At 34.0% G+C, this 18,990-nt stretch overlaps 2 protein-coding genes across 2 annotated transcripts in view; both read left to right on the forward strand.

Moving 5' to 3' along the window:
• Window positions 1-2,146: 2,146 nt before the first annotated feature.
• LOC147838416 (uncharacterized) lies at window positions 2,147-4,978 on the forward strand (the record flags this gene model as incomplete). The annotated part of the gene is made up of 4 exons (XM_087303900.1): window positions 2,147-2,228; window positions 3,344-3,427; window positions 3,892-4,124; window positions 4,450-4,978. Coding segments are annotated over 4 exons (780 nt in total), but the record flags the coding sequence as incomplete, so codon positions are not given.
• The window catches only part of LOC147838417 (uncharacterized), a 115,974-nt gene continuing 100,722 nt past the window's right edge, over window positions 3,739-18,990 (forward strand). The window contains exons 1-3 of the mRNA XM_087303308.1: window positions 3,739-4,608; window positions 6,864-6,966; window positions 7,833-7,957. The gene's annotated coding sequence lies outside the window, so the exon portion shown is untranslated. The remainder of the gene's footprint in view (window positions 4,609-6,863; window positions 6,967-7,832; window positions 7,958-18,990) is intronic.

Genomic DNA, 18,990 nt, shown 5'->3' on the forward strand with positions numbered 1-18,990 from the left:
ATAATTAATTCTGTTGTATTTGTATATCAAAATATGTTTAGATGAGATGTGCAATGTATATTAATATTATAAATGCTAATATTTCACTTACCAGCAATTCTAAATGTAAATGAACAAATTTAAAATAATACATCTTTCCTATTCAGTTTTTGCACTACGCTTACGTTTACGTAATTGCATCATTGCGTGTCACATCATCCTTCAGCAACATCAACAAACCCCTTACAGGCTATTTGATTATTCCCCAGGAAATGATGGTAGGCCATCATTCATAGGTGAATAAAAAGGTGAATAAAAAGATCATATTTCTAAATTTTTATTATTAGTTTTTAAGGAAGTTTTAGAGGCTGGCATGCTTCCCCATCTATGTCAAGGCTTAATTACACTGTTACCTAAACCCAATAAGAACTGCCTGCTTCTTGACATGTAGAGACCTATAACTTTAATAAATGATGCTAAATTGTTTGTTCATATTTTCACATAAAGGATCAAGTTATGTTTACATACAATTATAGATAAAGGTCAGTCAGATTTTATGCAAGGACGTCACATTAGCAATAATATTAGATTAATTTTAGATTTAATTGATTTATAAATAATTTATAACTGATAATAGTTATATTTTATTTATGGATGTATATAAAGCATTCAACACTGTAAAACAAACATTTTTTATTTGATTTAGTAGAACTTTTTGGTTTTGGTCAGTACTTTAAAAAGGCAATACAAGCTTTATATACTGAGTGTAATAGTTCAATTGAACTTCCATGAGGAACAACTCATCGCTTTAATATTTCTCTGGGAATAAAACAAGGAGATCCAGTAGCTCCATTTCTGTTTCTTTTAGTTATGCAGGCATTGGCTTTACTTATACATAGAGACTCCTTTCAGTGTATTAGTATAAGAGACAGAGAATTTAAATGTTGTCAGCTTGCTGATGATACAGCTATTAAAAAAAAAAGATATTACAAAAGTAAAAAAAAGTTATAGAATGTCTTAAGATATTTTCTTACACTCAAAGAAAATCAGCATATAAGATAATGATGAAGAAAATGTACATTTGTGAATATGATATTTACCCAATAAAGTAAATAAATTGCTTATAAATTCTGTTACGTTTGTCATGAAAAAAGTAACTAATTATATCACACATGGAAAAATCAATGTTAAACTTGCATTTCGATGTAAAAAAAGACGAATAATTCAGAACAAAACACTTTAACATGCACAGAGTTGACAAAAAGATGATCAATCGATTCGATACTTGAGTTACAGAAGACACAATTTGAATTACGATTACCCAATTTAGATAGATACAATGTCATTTGTTGAGTAGATATTGTATAACACTTCTAAATGTAATTGTTTAACTTTGTTGGGAACACAAAAATCGTAAGGTATGAGCCAAGCTTTTTTTCTAATTAATTTTATCTATTAAGAATAAAAAAAAAATAATAATCCCCTTGGAGTGATCCTTTTTTTTTTTTTTTTGACTGAAACACATTTGTTATATTTTTATTTATACATTTATTTTATTTATACATTTTAGGTCGTGAATGGAATTTTACTTTATTTTATTTATTTATTCATTCATGTTTTATTGAACAGTAATGGTCAGCAATTATTACAGCATAGTAAAACTTTATGAACTATGGAAGGAACGTAGAGGATGCCAGGGGGATAAAACAGTAAAGAAAAAAATTTAAGCAAGAAAAAAAGTTAAGCAAGAAATGCATATAAAGTAAAGTTCAAAATAAAAATATAATATTAACTGTGTAAGTAACTTAATGAAGTATTGATGTTAAATTATGAGAATTTGCGTATTTTATTTTGTTTCAGTAGTATTTAAGCATGACGCAGATTTTAGTCGCGGTTACGTCATTGCGCTGTCACGTCATAGCCGCGACGCCATCTAGCAACAAATCGTCCAACCCCTGGCTTCTCTTGAAAATTAGAGGGAAATGCAAACAAATCGTTTACACAAATCACGCGGCTTTGAAAAACTTTCCATGTCAATACATGATTTAAAACAGATTAGCAAAGTTTTGTATTTTTCACGAGTCAGTGCTTAGAAAACGAGCTCTGTTTACAAGTGAAGAAATGCTTTCGTTCGATCAGGACGAACAGAAACCAATAAAGACAGTAACGTTATATTGAAGATTACAGTGAGGACAGGAGTGATCCAGAACCCTTCAGTGTGAAGAATGAAGACGCCGAAGAACAAAAAGGTTGGTGTTTATTCTCAATTATTACTGTAAAACTAAGGTTAAACAAGTTCACACGATTTAATGCTTGTTGTTTGTCAGTGTTAAGAATGTTATTCAGATGCCTCAAGTAAATATGAAGACATGTTTATATGTGAAATGACTCAAGCTAAATTTGAAGTTTGTAGCCTAGCTAAGTGCTTTCATGAATTGAGGCAAAGTTGGTTTTATATTCGAGTATTCGTTCATTTTTGACAGTGTGCCTGTGTTGTTTACCTCAATACTTTGAATATTTCAGGGTTCATACGATCATTGAAATCATTGAATGGCATTTTCCAGGCCTGGAAAGTTTTGGAAAAACTTAAAGGCCCATAAACATCTTATTCGGTTAATTTCTGTTAATATTATTTAGTAGCTACAACAACCACAGCAATCTCTTTAAAAGAACGACTCACTAAGTGAAGTAGTAAATTACTTTGGATTGCTACCTGATAAAACCCAAAATAGCAACAAGAAACATTTTAACAATTTTTGACCACTTCATATAGTCTGATTTTGTATGAAAAAATGCTCTTTTGTAACAAATTTCCTTCTGTATAATTTGTATCTTTTTAAAAATGTAATTTTGTTCATCAGTTATCTACAAAATAAACAAAAAGAATGAATACATTTTGAGTGAAGTGGGATGCAAATAATACTTTTTGGCACTAGGAGAATTATTAGTTACAATCAAGGAAACCTAATATAACATGTAAAATAGAACATTTCTGACCATTTTCTTTATAGTTATGAGTTTGAGTTATGAATTACAGTATCGCAATGCTACTTGGTATCCTGATACTTCAGCTGGTATAGCATCGTAAGATTAAATAATGGTATCGCGACAACCCTGCTTCTGTGCAATAGTAAAGAAGGTTTTATGGATTTATAAGCATTTATACACTCTTCCTTTGGCTCATCATGTGTTGTTTTAGTTTGTATATTTTTTAATCCAGCTATTGGAAAATTGTTTTTTAAAACTTTCACAATTATAAATGTGCATGTTGCTATTGTAGCAAATACCTTATAGGGTCACATTTTTACCTTTTATTCTTTATCAATGATATACAAAAAATGTAACAATTTTTCTTTTACTTTAGGTCCGATGGAAGACAATAAGGAGAGTGAAGAACTGAACGAAGTCAAGGACAAACAACATATCAAAACTGAAGAAAAAACTTTAAGTTGCTTTCAGATTGAAAGTGAGTTTCCCCTGACGCAAACATCTAGCAAAAAAATCACTTGCTCTCAGTGTGGAAAAAGTTTTTCACATAAAGTAAGTCTCACACGTCACATGACCATTCATACTGGAGAAAAGAAGCACGCATGTGATCAGTGTGGGAAAAAATTCCCATACTAAGGAAGTCTTGTACATCACATCAGAATTCACACTGGAGAAAAGAACTACCTATGTGATCAGTGTGGAAAAAGATTCCTATTTAAAAAAGGCTTCAAGGTCACATGAAAGTTCACACTGGAGACAAACCTTTCACGTGTGATCAATGTGGGAAGAGGTTTCTAATTAAAGCACAACTTAAACGTCATATAGCAATTCACAGTGGAGACAAACCTCATACATGTAGTCAATGTGGGTGGAGGTTTACACAAAAAGGACACCTAATTGACCACATGAAAATCCACACTGGAGAAAAGCCGTACACATGTGACCAGTGTGGGAAGAGTTACCCATTCAAAGCAAGTCTTAAGAAGCACATGGTTGTTCACACCGGAGAGAGGCTGCATGCATGCGATCAATGTGGGAAGAGTTTCGCAACAAGAGGAACACTCAATGTTCACATAAAAAGCCACAGCGGAGAGAAGCCGCACATATGCGAACAATGTGGGAAGAGTTTCAAGCAGAAAACACCACTTAATAATCACATGAAAATCCACACTGGAGAAAAACCATACAAGTGTGATCAGTGCGGGATGTGTTTTGCAAGCGTTGGAGTTCTCAATAAGCACATGGTAGTCCATTCTGGAGTAAAGGCGCACAAATGTGATCAGTGTGGGAAGAGTTTCACACACAAAGAAAGTCTGAAACGTCACATGAGTCTTCATAGTGGAGACAACATGCAGGTGTGTGACCAGTGTGAGAGGAGTTTTACAAACAAATGGAGATTTAATGAACACATGAAAATCCACACTGGAGAAAAGCCGCAACGCATGTGATCAATGTGGGAAGAGATTCTCGATGAAAGGAAACTTTAAAGATCACATGAAAATCCACAGTGGAGAGAAACCACACGCATGTGAGCAATGTGGGAAGAGTTTCATATCCAACTCAAAGCTTACAAAGCACATGAAGATCCACACAGGAGAGAAGCCGTACACGTGTGATCAGTGCGGGAAGAGTTTCACACAGGCAAGCAATCTTAAGATACATATTCGCTCTCATACTGGAGAAAGACCGTATAACTGTGATCAGTGCAGCAGAACATTTGCTAGACCAGAAAACCTCAGGAACCACCTGAAAGTTCATGCAAAGGAGAAACCTCACGTGTGTTTGTGTGGACAGAGTTTTCCCCGACTGACTGCTTTAAAGTTACACCAGAAAAGACATTGTTCATACTGTGACGAGATTTGATTCATATTGGAGAAAAAGCTGGACAAATGTGCACAAAGAGTTTTGCACAAGCAAATCATCTTAAATTATAGCTGAGATTTTTTTTTTATTTACTTATTTGGTAGATTCCCACCTGAAAAAAAAAATGAAAATTTCATATATAGTTGAAGTCAGAATTATTAGCCCCCCTGAATATTAGCTTTCTGTTTATTTTTCCCTTAATTTCTGTTTAAAGCAGATATTTTTTTCAACACATTTCTAAACACAATAGTTTTAATAACTCATCTCTAATATCTGGTTTATTTGATCTTTGCTATGATGACCGTAAATAATATTTGACTAGATTTTTTTTCAAGACACTTTTATACAGCTTAGTGACATTTAAAGGCTTAACTAGGTTTATTAGGTTAACTAGGCAGGTTAGGGTAATTAGGCAAGTTATTGTATAATGATGGTTTGTTCTGTATCAGAAAAATATATATTAAAAAAATATATAGCTTAAAGGGGCTAATAAGTTTGTTCTTAAATTTATTTATTTATTTTTATTAAAACTGCTTTAATTCTAGCATAAACAAAACAAAAGACTTTCTCCAGAGGAAAAAATATTATCACACATACTGTGAAAGTTTCCTTGCTCTGTTTAACATAATTTGGGAAATATTAAAAAAGAAAAAAAAATTGAAAGGGGAGCTAATAATTCAGACTTCAACTGTATATGAAAAGCCATGTGGTCCCTGTAATAAGTTTTATTTATTTATTTTTTTTATTCTTTAACTCTCTGCTATGATTCACACTGCACAGCATTGTTGGTTAACAAAAAATCATACATAAATCCTGTTGCATTACTACACTAGATTTTGGTTTTATTGTAAAAACAAAATACAAAACAACATGTTAAATTAGAATCTGAAATATTTTATGGCATACTTCAAAAAGTAAGGATGATTTAGTATTCAAAAATGTTTCATTTTTTTATTATACATTTTTTATGTAAATTGGTCTTACACTAGATATTTTCAGATGTTTCGTAGTATTTTTACCATAAATGAGCAATATCACACTCATGGCAGTGCGATGTGGCTGTATATCAGCACTGGTGTGAGGCGTGTGAATGTACAGCCGCATCGCACTGCTACAAGTTTGATATTGTGTTCATACAACAGTTCAATGGCATAATTGTGTGTATAAAAAGACCAAACACAGAGAGTCTCAACCTTTTTGTCAGAGGAACTACTTTTTTCCACCATTCATACATATCTGCAGCTGACGCCAGAACAGCAGCAACCATTGCTCATTCACCAACGTCACTTAAGAGCTAGTGTCTGAATGATCCTCTAGAGCAGGGGTCACCAACTCTGTTCCTGGAGAGCTACCTTCCTGCAGAATTCAGTCCCAACCCTGATCAAACACACCTGAACCAATTAATAGTACCTAAAGCAGCACTTGATAATTACAAACAGGTGTGTTTGGTCAAGGTTGCAACTGAAATGTGCAGGAAGGTAGCTCTCCAGGAACAGGGTTGGTGACCCCTGCTCTAGCGTAATGTCTAAATAGATGACAAAACAGGTGATTTTTCTCACATTTTAAGATTATAAGGCTGAACATCTACAGAGATTATCCAAGGTTATCATACTACCAGAAACATATACTGACCCATTTGTATTTAAAAAATGAAAGCTTTGCTAAAACAAAGTTAGGTTTGGCCTAATAGTGGAAATCTAATAGATAAACCTTACAATTGACAAAAATGGGTTAGTCATCTAGACAGGAACGAATAACAACATGCAAGTCTGTCTAATTTGTCTATTAGGATTTCACTGACAGCCCTATTTTAGCCAAGACGTCTATTGTATGTCTATTTGACGTCATTAAAATACACAATTGCTCTGTGAGTAGCTACTTTTAAGTTATTTCGAAATTACAGTAATTTCAAGATGACGATACGTAAATTTGATCTTAGCACATTTTACATTTTTACAATTCTAAACATGTTTAATCGTTTATTGTTCTGAACTGTCATGTTATTCATCTCAATTGCATATTCTCATCTTCAGATCATAGTAGTATTGAAATTCAGATTTTCACAAACCAGTGTTGATCTGCATTGTCAAAGCAGCGAGGAAACGACTAATCGTTTGAGATTTCGGAGAATCACAGGTAAGCTGTATCTGTTTTCAAAGAATCATTTGTTGTTGTTGTGTTTTTTGTTTTGTGCATTGTGATTATGGATTATAAGATAAACAGTTAATATTTTGAATGTTTCAACCTAAATCAGGATTTAATATCCAAATAATTAGTTCCTATGGTAAAAATTACTTTACGCTATCCCTTAAAATGGATTTGTTTGCTATAACTTGTTCATCTGTCCTTGATTTTCGAGCTACAAAAAATTTTAAACATTAATTTTTTTTAACATGACAGGGTAGCTGCATTCAAGTAATTTTATTATTACAATAATTTCAAGATGACAATATGTGAATTTGAGCTATTCACATTTTTTGACTCACAATGTGTTTTTATGGCAATGCAGTATGTGCAAAATTACTAACAGTATTATTTAAGTAAATATTTTGATCATACATTTTCCTAAGCATATTGTACCATTTCCAAATCACATCACTTTCAAGTACTCCTAATAAGTGAGGTATAATTGTTAATGGGAGCTGAAATAAAATAGCATTGTATAGAAACTGACCAGAACAATGAAACGCAAAACAAGACCAGAACGCAAAACATCTTTGCGAGATAACGCAAAACATCTTTGCGAGATAACGCAAAACATCTTTGCGAGGGAACGCAAAACTTTGCGAGAGAACGCAAAAAACTTAGAAATATTTATTTTCCTCCCACCCATTTTTTTTTCTTTCACCCATTATTTTTTTTCACCCACCCATTTTTTTTCTCCTCCACTACGTCCCTTCCGGGGTTCCGTACTTCCGGGGTTCCGTAATACGTCGTTAATGGAGTCTCGTTGTGCATCCAGTTGGCGGCGCTAGGTTTGATCAACTTTCATTTTTTCCAAGATGAAATCGTGTCATTTGACAAACACCAATCGAAAAGAGCCTCAAGTGTGTACAACAGCCTACAAACCGAAAGTGTTTCAGAGACTTCTGGATTCTGTTCCTGCTGCACAAGTCTATGTACAACTGTAAGTATATGTATAATTATTTCGTATTGGCTATTTTTAAATGTGAAGCGTTTACAGATTACACTTGTTGGTAAAGATTAACGCTAAAAAGGTAGCAAGAATCCAAAAGAACTGTCAGTGTCTAAACTGTTCATGTTTAAACTGTAAAGAAATCTAAAAGATTTATTTGTGTTGTAATAATGTGATAATTATGGTGGCTTGAAAAGCCAACATACTGTTATCTCACTTAAACTTATTATTAGGCTGGCTTGTGTAGCAAGCCAGACTACTGTTATCCTATTAAACTTAATATTATTAGGCTGGCTTGTGTAGCAAGCCAGACTACTGTTATCCTATTAAACTTAATATTATTAGGCTGGCTTGTGTAGCAAGCCAGACTACTGTTATCCTATTAAACTTAATATTATTATTATTCTTCTTCTGAGACTAAAAATTAAACTCTATCTCGTCCTAGGCCTTTCAAGCTATGACCATCAAACTCGGGTCAGACCTCCGAACTATTCGGACTCGAGTTGCTATATCTTTTCCGATTGATCCGACTTTCGGTTTTCCGAAAAATGTCCCGGGACCGTCGAAAAAATCCCATAGACGTAACATTGGATCAAACTTTGTGACCTCATAACTCCGCATCAGAATGTCACACAGACTTCTAACTGGGCTCATTTAACTCAGACTATCAAACTGCCAATGACTGATCACCTTTAAACTTTCTGGCCACGCCCTAGCAACCACTTTTGGACCCTAGAAACCGTCCCATAGACTTCCATTGCAAAAGAATCTCATTGACTTTACATTGGATCAAACTTTGTGAGCTCATAACTCTGCATCAGACTGTCCTACAGACTAATGGCTGAGCTCATTTAACTCAGTCTAGCCAGCAGCCAATCACTGATGGCCTTTAAACTTTCTAGCCACACCCTAACAACCAGATACTGCGCCCTAGCAACTGTCCCATAGACTGCCATTAAAGAGGTTCAGACTGATATTGTCATGCTGCAGTGTGATAGAGACATGGGGGTTGTTTTTAACTGTTCATACTGGCAAGAAGCTTTGATACATCATCAGTCTAAGCTTTCAATCAACTCCATAGCAACAAAACAGACTAACCTAGCAACGATATAACACCAGCTATATCTCAGCATCAGAACATCGTAGAGAGGCGGGGGTTGGCTTGTTTGACTCATGCTCGCACACTATCTATCTATCTATCTATCTATCTATCTATCTATCTATCTATCTATCTATCTACATCTTTCTATCTATCTATCTATCTATCTATCTATCTATCTATCTATCTATCTATCTATCTATCTATCTATCTATAAACTGTTTTTATCTATCTATCTATCTATCTATCTATCTATCTATCTATCTATCTATCTATCTATCTATCTATCTATCTATCTATCTATAAACTGTTTTTATCTATCTATCTATCTATCTATCTATCTATCTATCTATCTATCTATCTATCTATCTATCTATCTATCTATCTATCTATCTATCTATCTATCTATCTATCTACATCTTTCTATCTATCTATCTATCTATCTATCTATCTATCTATCTATCTATCTATCTATCTATCTATCTATCTATCTACCTCTATCTATCCATCATGCTAACAACATGCTAAATCATGCTAGAATCATGCTAGTTACATGCTAATTCATGCTAGAATCATGCTAGTCACATGCTAATTCATGCTAGAATCATGCTAGTTACATGCTAATTCATGCTAGAATCATGCTAGTCACATGCTAATTTATGCTAGAATCATGCCAGTCACATGCTAATTCATACTAGAATCATGCTAACAACATGCTAATTCATGCTAGAATCATGCTAGTCACATGCTAATTCATGCTAGATTCATGCTAGTAACATACTAATTCATGCTAGAATCATGCTAACAACATGATAATTCATGCTAGAATCATGCTAGTAACATGCTAATTCATGCTAGAATCATGCTAACAACATGCTAATTCATGCTAGAATCGTGTTAATTCATGCTAAAATCATGCTAGTAACATGCTAATTCATGTTAAAATCATGCTAGGTACATGCTAATTTATGCTAGAATCATGCTAGTAACATGCTAATTCATGCTAGAATCGTGCTAGTAACATGCTAATTCATACTAGAATCATGCTGGTAACATGCTAATTCATGCTAGAATCATGCTAACAACATGCTAATTCATGCTAGAATCATGCTAGTAACATTCTAATTCATGCTAGAATCATGCTAGTAACATGCTAAGACATGCTAGAATCATGCTAACAACATGCTAAATCATGCTAGAATCATGCTAACAACATCTATCTATCTATCTATCTATCTATCTATCTATCTATCTATCTATCTATCTATCTATCTATCTATCTATCTATCTATCTATCTATCTATCTATCTATCTATCTTTTCATACTTTTTAAAACTGTTTAAATAAACTATTACCGTCAGGCTTTCACAAGCCAGCCTCAAAGTTTGTTCTCAAACTTTAAGAATCTAGTTATGTTGGCTTGAGAAAGCCAACATACTGTAATGCTACTTAAACTTATTCTTATTATTATTCTTATTATTATTATTATTCCGGCTTCTGACCAAAAAAAAGCAATCGCTTCTCCTCCCAGGGCTTAGATGCTACAAGCCCCAAATTTGGTCAAAAGCTGTCTACTGCCCATGAGATGGTTGCTGTATGTCCTCCTGCCGATAAGATTTGTAGTTTTTGAATTAAAATTTTTTTTAATTAAAAAATTGTAAATATTACAATCGAGTATTTGGGGCATATAAAAAAGTATACAATCCTCAAATTTGGCCAAAAGATGTGCTTTAAATTGAAGATAATTATCATATTTATTTGGTGTAATTATAAATAACAGTTTTCCTATAAATATTTTTTTTATATTAAATTTGTTAATTTCAAACCTAAAGCTTGTCAGAGTGTCCACGAGATGGCGCCAGAGAACCATTTTTGAGCCCTTTGTAATTTAGTACTGGCCCTTTAAGAGGCACTGCTCCTTTAAGAGGCGGAGATATCCGGAGTTATCCGTGCTGACTCCTCTACTTGTGATAATGAAAATGAAAGCCATGCGAACATTCACGTATATTATACAATAAACATATTTAATATAAAATCATTCTAACTTTATTTTTAATCTGTATTTTAACCCTCTAAAACAGCTATGTCCTTGCCACAAAACTAATAATCCATCTTCAAAACCTACAATTTCTTTCCATTCGGTCCGGTCGGACCTGAACGTCTTTATACCGTTGTAATCACGTGTAAATTCTAACAAAGACAATGTTTGCACTTTTTAAATCACATTTTATTTATTGTGCAAAAATAAAACATCCAAACAGCATCATAACCAATATAAACACACAGCAAAGAAAATGTATTTTAAAATAGTGAATATATATATATATATATACATACAATGTATGAAGATTTTTTATATCCCCTTAATATGCTCTGCTGTTGCTGCATCAATTTCTCTCTGTAACATCTGGATTGCAATTTACACTGCAATGTTCACAATTTATTATTATGGGGGGAAAATCCAAACAGTATTATAATGTTTTAAAGCAAAAATGTTAAGAACAATTATTTACAAACAGTGAAAATAAAGTGTGTGTATATACATATACAATAAGGTGAACTTGGCAGGTTAGGGTAATTAGGCAAGTTATTGTATAACGATGGTTTGTTCTGTAGACTATCAAAAAAAATTGCTTAAAGGGGCAAATAATTGTGTTCCAAAAATAGTTTTTAAATAATTAATAACTGCTTTTATTCTAGCCGAAATAAAACAAATAAGACTTTCTCAAGAAGAAAAAATATTATCAGACATACAGTGAAAATTTCCTTGCTCTGTTAAACATAATTTGGGAAATATTTAAAAAAGGGGAAAAAAAATCAAAAGGGGGTTAATAATTCTGACTTCAACTGTATATATGTATGTATATATATACGTACATACATATATACATATATAACACATACACACATTTATGGTTAGGGTTATAAGGATTATTTCTTAATCCCCCTTTTATGTTAGCAAAAACATAAGTTTACTTCAGATATTTCTTTCAAAACAATATTCTGTGCCGCAAAAGAGCCTTCTCCTCACTTGTGATAATGACAATGAAAGCCAAGCTTTTGGCCTATGCTGTACCAAAAATAAAATAAAATCACCCAGGTGATGACAACTAAATATTACGATTATAACATTGTGTAAGTGGCCAGTGGGGTGGAACAACGTCATTGGTCTGAATTAACCACGTGATGAAGACGTCCTATAATATTGTATTTAATGCGATTTTCTTCCTGTAAACTGTATATAACTATATAACTATAACTATATATATAATGCTGCAAATTACTGTAAATTGACTGTACTCTATATTAACTGCAAAACTGATGACTGATTAAATAAAAGACAAATTAACTAAATGTATGTGCTATTGTTTCATTAGTATTTTAATGTAATATTTTTATTCATATGATATTTATTATAATGTAATTTTGTTCAGATTATAATATATACTATAAATACTAACTATACTATAGTGATCTGCATTAAACAACCTGAACAAATCAGTTCTCTCCCTCTCTCTCTCTCTCTCTCTCTCTCTCGATTTGATCAAAAATGTAAATGAGGCCTTCCGATTAACAGTCCAGTGGACCCTAGCAACAGCCTAGAAACCACTCAGAACACCCTAGCAACTACCTAGGAATGCCTTAGCTACACCTTAGCAACCGCCTAGCAACCACTTATCAACCGCTGTGCTTGCTGCCAACTGCCTTTGAGTCCCCGGCGCAGTCACGTTGGCTTTCTCAAGCCAACATCAAAGTTCGTCAACGAACTTTAGGTTCTAGTTATTATATTTTCTTCTTCTGAGACTAAAAATTAAACTCTATCTCGTCCTAGGCCTTTCAAGCTATGACCATCAAACTCGGGTCAGACCTCCGAACTATTCTAACTCGAGTTGCTATATCCTTTCCGACTGATCCGACTTTCGGTTTCCCGAAAAACGTCCCGGGACCGTCGGAAAAATCCCATAGACGTAACATTGGATCAAACTTTGTGACCTCATAACTCCGCATCAGAATGTCACACAGAGTTCTAACTGGGCTCATTTAACTCAGACTATCAAACTGCCAATGACTGATCACCTTTAAACTTTCTGGCCACGCCCTAGCAACCACTTTTGGACCCTAGAAACCGTCCCATAGACTTCCATTGCAAAAGACTCTCATTGACTTTACATGGGATCAAACTTTGTGAGCTCATAACTCTGCATCAGACTGTCCTACAGACTAATGGCTGAGCTCATTTAACTCAGTCTAGCCAGCAGCCAATCACCGATGGCCTTTTAACCTTCTAGCCACACCCTAACAACCAGATACTGCACCCTAGCAACTGTCCCATAGACTGCCATTAAAGAGGTTCAGACTGATATTGTCATGCTGCAGTGTGATAGAGACATGGGGGTTGTTTTTAACTGTTCATACTGGCAAGAAGCTTTGATACATCATCAGTCTAAGCTGTCAATCAACTCCATAGCAACAAAACAGACTAACCTAGCAACGATATGGCACCAGCTATATCTCAGCATCAGAACATCGTAGAGAGGTGGGGGTTGGCTTGTTTGACTCATGCTCGCACTCTATCTATCTATCTATCTATCTATCTATCTATCTATCTATCTATCTATCTATCTATCTATCTATCTATCTATCTATCTACCTACCTACCTACCTACCTACCTACCTACCTACCTATCTATCTATCTATCTATCTATCTATCTATCTATCTATCTATCTATCTATCTATCAATCCATCATGCTAACAACATGCTAATTCATGCTAGAATCATGCTAGTTACATGCTAATTCATGCTAGAATCATGCTAGTCACATGCTAATTCATGCTAGAATCATGCTAACAACATGCTAATTCATGCTAGAATCATGCTAATTTATGCTAAAATCATGCTAGTAACATGCTAATCCATGCTAGAATCATGCTAACAACATGCTAATTCATGCTAGATTCATGCTAGTAACATGCTAATTCATGCTAGAATCATGCTAGTCACATGCTAATTCATGCTAGAATCATGCTAGTAACATGCTAATTCATGCTATAATCATGCTAATTCATGCTAGAATCATGCTAGTAACATGCTAATTCGTGCTAGAATCATGCTAACAACATGCTAATTCATGCTAGAATCATGCTAACAACATGCTAATTCATGCTAGAATCATGCTAGTGAAATGCTAATTCATGCTAGAATCATGCTAACAACATGCTAATTCATGCTAGAATCATGCTAGTAACATGCTAATTCATGTTAGAATCATGCTAACAACATGCTAATTCATGCTAGAATCATGCTAGTAACATGCTAATTCATGCTAGAAGCATGCTAACAACATGCTATTTTATGCTAGAATCATGCTAGTAGCATGCTAATTCATGCTAGAATCTTGCTAGTAACATGCTTAATCATGCTAGAATCATGCTAACAACATGCTAATTCATGCTAGAATCATGCTAACAACATGCTAATTCATGCTAGAATTGTGCTAATTCATGCTAAAATCATGCTAGTAACATGCTAATTCATGCTAGAATCATGCTAGTAACATGCTAATTCATGCTAGAATCGTGCTAACAACATGCTAGTTCATGTTAAAATCATGCTAACAACATGCTAATTATTGCTAAAATCATGCTAGTAACATGCTAATTCATGCTAAAATCATGCTAACAACATGCTAATTCATGCTAAAATCATGCTAGCAACATGCTAATTCATAGTAGAATCATGCTAACAACATGCTAATTCATGCTAGAATCATGCTAACAACATGCTAATTCATGCTAGAATCATGTTAACAACATGCTAATTCACGCTAGAATCATGCTAATAACATGCTAATCAATCAATCTATCTATCTATCTATCTATCTATCTATCTATCTATCTATCTATCTATCTATCTTTTCATTCTTTTTAAAACTGTTTAAACTAAATAAACTATTACCGTCAGGCTTTCACAAGCCAGCCTCAAAGTTTGTTCTCAAACTTTAAGAATCTAGTTAGGCTGGCTTGTGTAGCAAGCCAGACTACTGTTATCCTATTAAACTTATTATTATTTTTATGTTGGCTTGAGAAAGCCAACATACTGTAATGCTACTTAAACTTATTCTTATTATTATTCTTATTATTATTATTCCGGCTTCTGACCAAAAAAAAGCAATCGCTTCTCCTCCCAGGGCTTAGATGCTACAAGCCCCAAATTTGGTCAAAAGCTGTCTACTGCCCATGAGATGGTTGCTGTATGTACTCATGCCGATAAGATTTGTAGTTTTTGAATTAAAAATTTTTTGAATTAAAAAATTGTAAATATTACAATCGAGTATTTGGGGCATATAAAAAAGTATACAATCCTCAAATTTGGCCAAAAGATGTGCTTTAAATTGAAGATAATTATCATATTTATTTGGTGTAATTATAAATAACAGTTTTCCTATAAATATTTTTTTTATATTAAATTTGTTAATTTCAAACCTAAAGCTTGTCAGAGTGTCCACGAGATGGCGCCAGAGAACCATTTTTGAGCCCTTTGTAATTTAGTAATGGCCCTTTAAGAGGCACTTTCCCTTTAAGAGGCGGAGATATCCGGGCTGACTGTTTTTGCTCTACAGACAGAAATTCGGGCTCATTTCAGACGTGCTTGTTACAACATTTGAAGCTGTTTACATTAAAATTTCTCAGCGAAAATACACAAATACAAGTCATACAACACTATTTAGTGTTCCTTTAAGAGGCAGAGAGATCGGTGATCAAAATCGAGGTAAGATTGAACTTAATTCTGGTCATCAGTCATTCATATTATGCTCGCGGTGAACTCCATAAAGCGTAATAAAACTGATCTGGATGCAGAATCATCCGCGTCGGAATTGACCCGCATGCATTTCTGTCTGCTACCCTGTGAGTTTTAAAATGCATGCCTCTGATGTTGGCAGAAACATAACTTTACATCAGATATTTCTTTCAAAACAGAATATTCTGTGCCGTGAAAAGCCTTCTCCTCTACTTGTGATAATGAAAATGAAAGCCATGCGAACATTCACGTATATTATACAATAAACATATTTAATATAAAATCCTTCTAACTTTATTTTTAATCTGTATTTTAACCCTCTAAAACAGCTATGTCCTTGCCACAAAACTAATAATCCATCTTCAAAACCTACAATTTCTTTCCATTCGGTCCGGTCGGACCTGAACGTCTTTATACCGTTGTAATCACGTGTAAATTCTAACAAAGACAATGTTTGCACTTTTTAAATCACATTTTATTTATTGTGCAAAAATAAAACATCCAAACAGCATCATAACCAATAAAAACACACAGCAAAGAAAATGTATTTTAAAATAGTGAATATATATATATACATACAATGTATGAAGATTTTTTATATCCCCTTAATATGCTCTGCTGTTGCTGCATCAATTTCTCTCTGTAACATCTGGATTGCAATTTACACTGCAATGTTCACAATTTATTATTATGGGGGGGAAATCCAAACAGTATTATAATGTTTTAAAGCAAAAATGTTAAGAACAATTATTTACAAACAGTGAAAATAAAGTGTGTGTATATACATATATATACATACAGTTGAAGTCAGAATTATTAGCTCCCCTGTTTATTTTTTTCCCCAATTTCTGTTTAATGGAGGGAAGATTGTTTCAGCACATTTCTAAGCATAATAGTTTTAATAACTCATTTCTAATAACTTCTTTATTTTATCTTTGCCATGATGACAGTAAATAATATTTGACTTGATATTTTTCAAGACACTTCTATACAGCTTAAAGTGACATTTAAAGGCTTAACTAGGTTAATAAGGTGAACTAGGCAGGTTAGGGTAATTAGGCAAGTTATTGTATAACGATGGTTTGTTCTGTAGACTATCAAAAAAAAATTGCTTAAAGGGGATAATAATTGTGTCCCAAAAATAGTTTTTAAATAATTAATAACTGCTTTTATTCTAGCCGAAATAAAACAAATAAGACTTTCTCAAGAAGAAAAATATTATCAGACATACAGTGAAAATTTCCTTGCTCTGTTAAACATAATATGGGAAATATTTAAAAAAGGGAAAAAAAATCAAAAGGGGGTTAATAATTCTGACTTCAACTGTATATATGTATGTATATATATACATACATATATACATATATACATATATAACACATACACACATTTATGGTTAGGGTTATAAGGATTATTTCTTAATCCCCCTTTTATGTTAGCAAAAACATAAGTTTACTTCAGATATTTCTTTCAAAACAATATTCTGTGCCGCAAAAGAGCCTTCTCCTCACTTGTGATAATGACAATGAAAGCCAAGCTTTTGGCCTATGCTGTACCAAAAAAAAAATAAAATCACCCAGGTGATGACAACTAAATATTACGATTATAACATTGTGTTAGTGGCCAGTGGGGTGGAACAACGTCATTGGTCAGAATTAACCACGTGATGAAGACGGCCTATAATATTGTATTTAATGCGATTTTCTTCCTGTAAACTGTATATATAACTATATAACTATAACTATATATATAACGCTGCAAATTACTGTAAATTGACTGTACTCTATATTAACTGCAAAACTGATAAGACTGATTAAATAAAAGACAAATTAACTAAATGCATGTGCTATTGTTTCATTAGTATTTTAATTTAATATTTTTCTTCATATGATATTTATTATAATGTAATTTTGTTCAGATTATAATATATACTATAAATACTAACTATACTACAGTGATCTGCATTAAACAACCTGAACAAATCAGTCCTCTCTCTCTCTCTCTCTCTCTCTCTCTCTCTCTCTCTCTCGATTTGATCAAAAATGTAAATGAGGCCTTCCGATTAACAGTCCAGTGGACCCTAGCAACAGCCTAGAAACCACTCAGAACACCCTAGCAACTACCTAGGAATGCCTTAGCTACACCTTAGCAACCGCCTAGCAACCACTTATCAACCGCTGTGCTTCCTGCCAACTGCCTTTGAGTCCCCGGCGCAGTCACGTTGGCTTTCTCAAGCCAACATCAAAGTTCGTCAACGAACTTTAGGTTCTAGTTCTATATTATTCTTCTTCTGAGACTAAAAATTAAACTCTATCTCCTCCTAGGCCATTCAAGCTATGACCATCAAACTTGGGTCAGACCTCCGAACTATTCTGACTCGAGTTGCTATATCCTTTCCGACTGATCCGACTTTCGGTTTCCCGAAAAACGTCCCGGGACCGTCGGAAAAATCCCATAGACGTAACATTGGATCAAACTTTGTGACCTCATAACTCCGCATCAGAATGTCACACAGACTTCTAACTGGGCTCATTTAACTCAGACTATCAAACTGCCAATGACTGACCACCTTTAAACTTTCTGGCCATGCCCTAGCAACCACTTTTGGACCCTAGAAACCGTCCCATAGACTTCCATTGCAAAATACTCTCATTGACTTTACATGGGATCAAACTTTGTGAGCTCATAACTCTGCATCAGACTGTCCTACAGACTAATGGCTGAGCTCATTTAACTCAGTCTAGCCAGCAGCCAATCACCGATGGCCTTTTAACTTTCTAGCCACACCCTAACAACCAGATACTGCACCCTAGCAACTGTCCCATAGACTGCCATTAAAGAGGTTCAGACTGATATTGTCATGCTGCAGTGTGATAGAGACATGGGGGTTGTTTTTAACTGTTCATACTGTCAAGAAGCTTTGATACATCATCAGTCTAAGCTGTCAATCAACTCCATAGCAACAAAACAGACTAACCTAGCAACGATATAGCACCAGCTATATCTCAGCATCAGAACATCGTAGAGAAGCGGGGGTTGGCTTGTTTGACTCATGCTCGCAGACCATCTATCTATCTATCTATCTATCTATCTATCTATCTATCTATCTATCTATCTATCTATC

The sequence above is a fragment of the Danio rerio genome, chromosome 22, assembly GCF_052040795.2.
Source record: "Danio rerio strain M-AB ecotype USA chromosome 22, GRCz13ab, whole genome shotgun sequence".
NCBI classification, from domain to species: domain Eukaryota; kingdom Metazoa; phylum Chordata; class Actinopteri; order Cypriniformes; family Danionidae; genus Danio; species Danio rerio.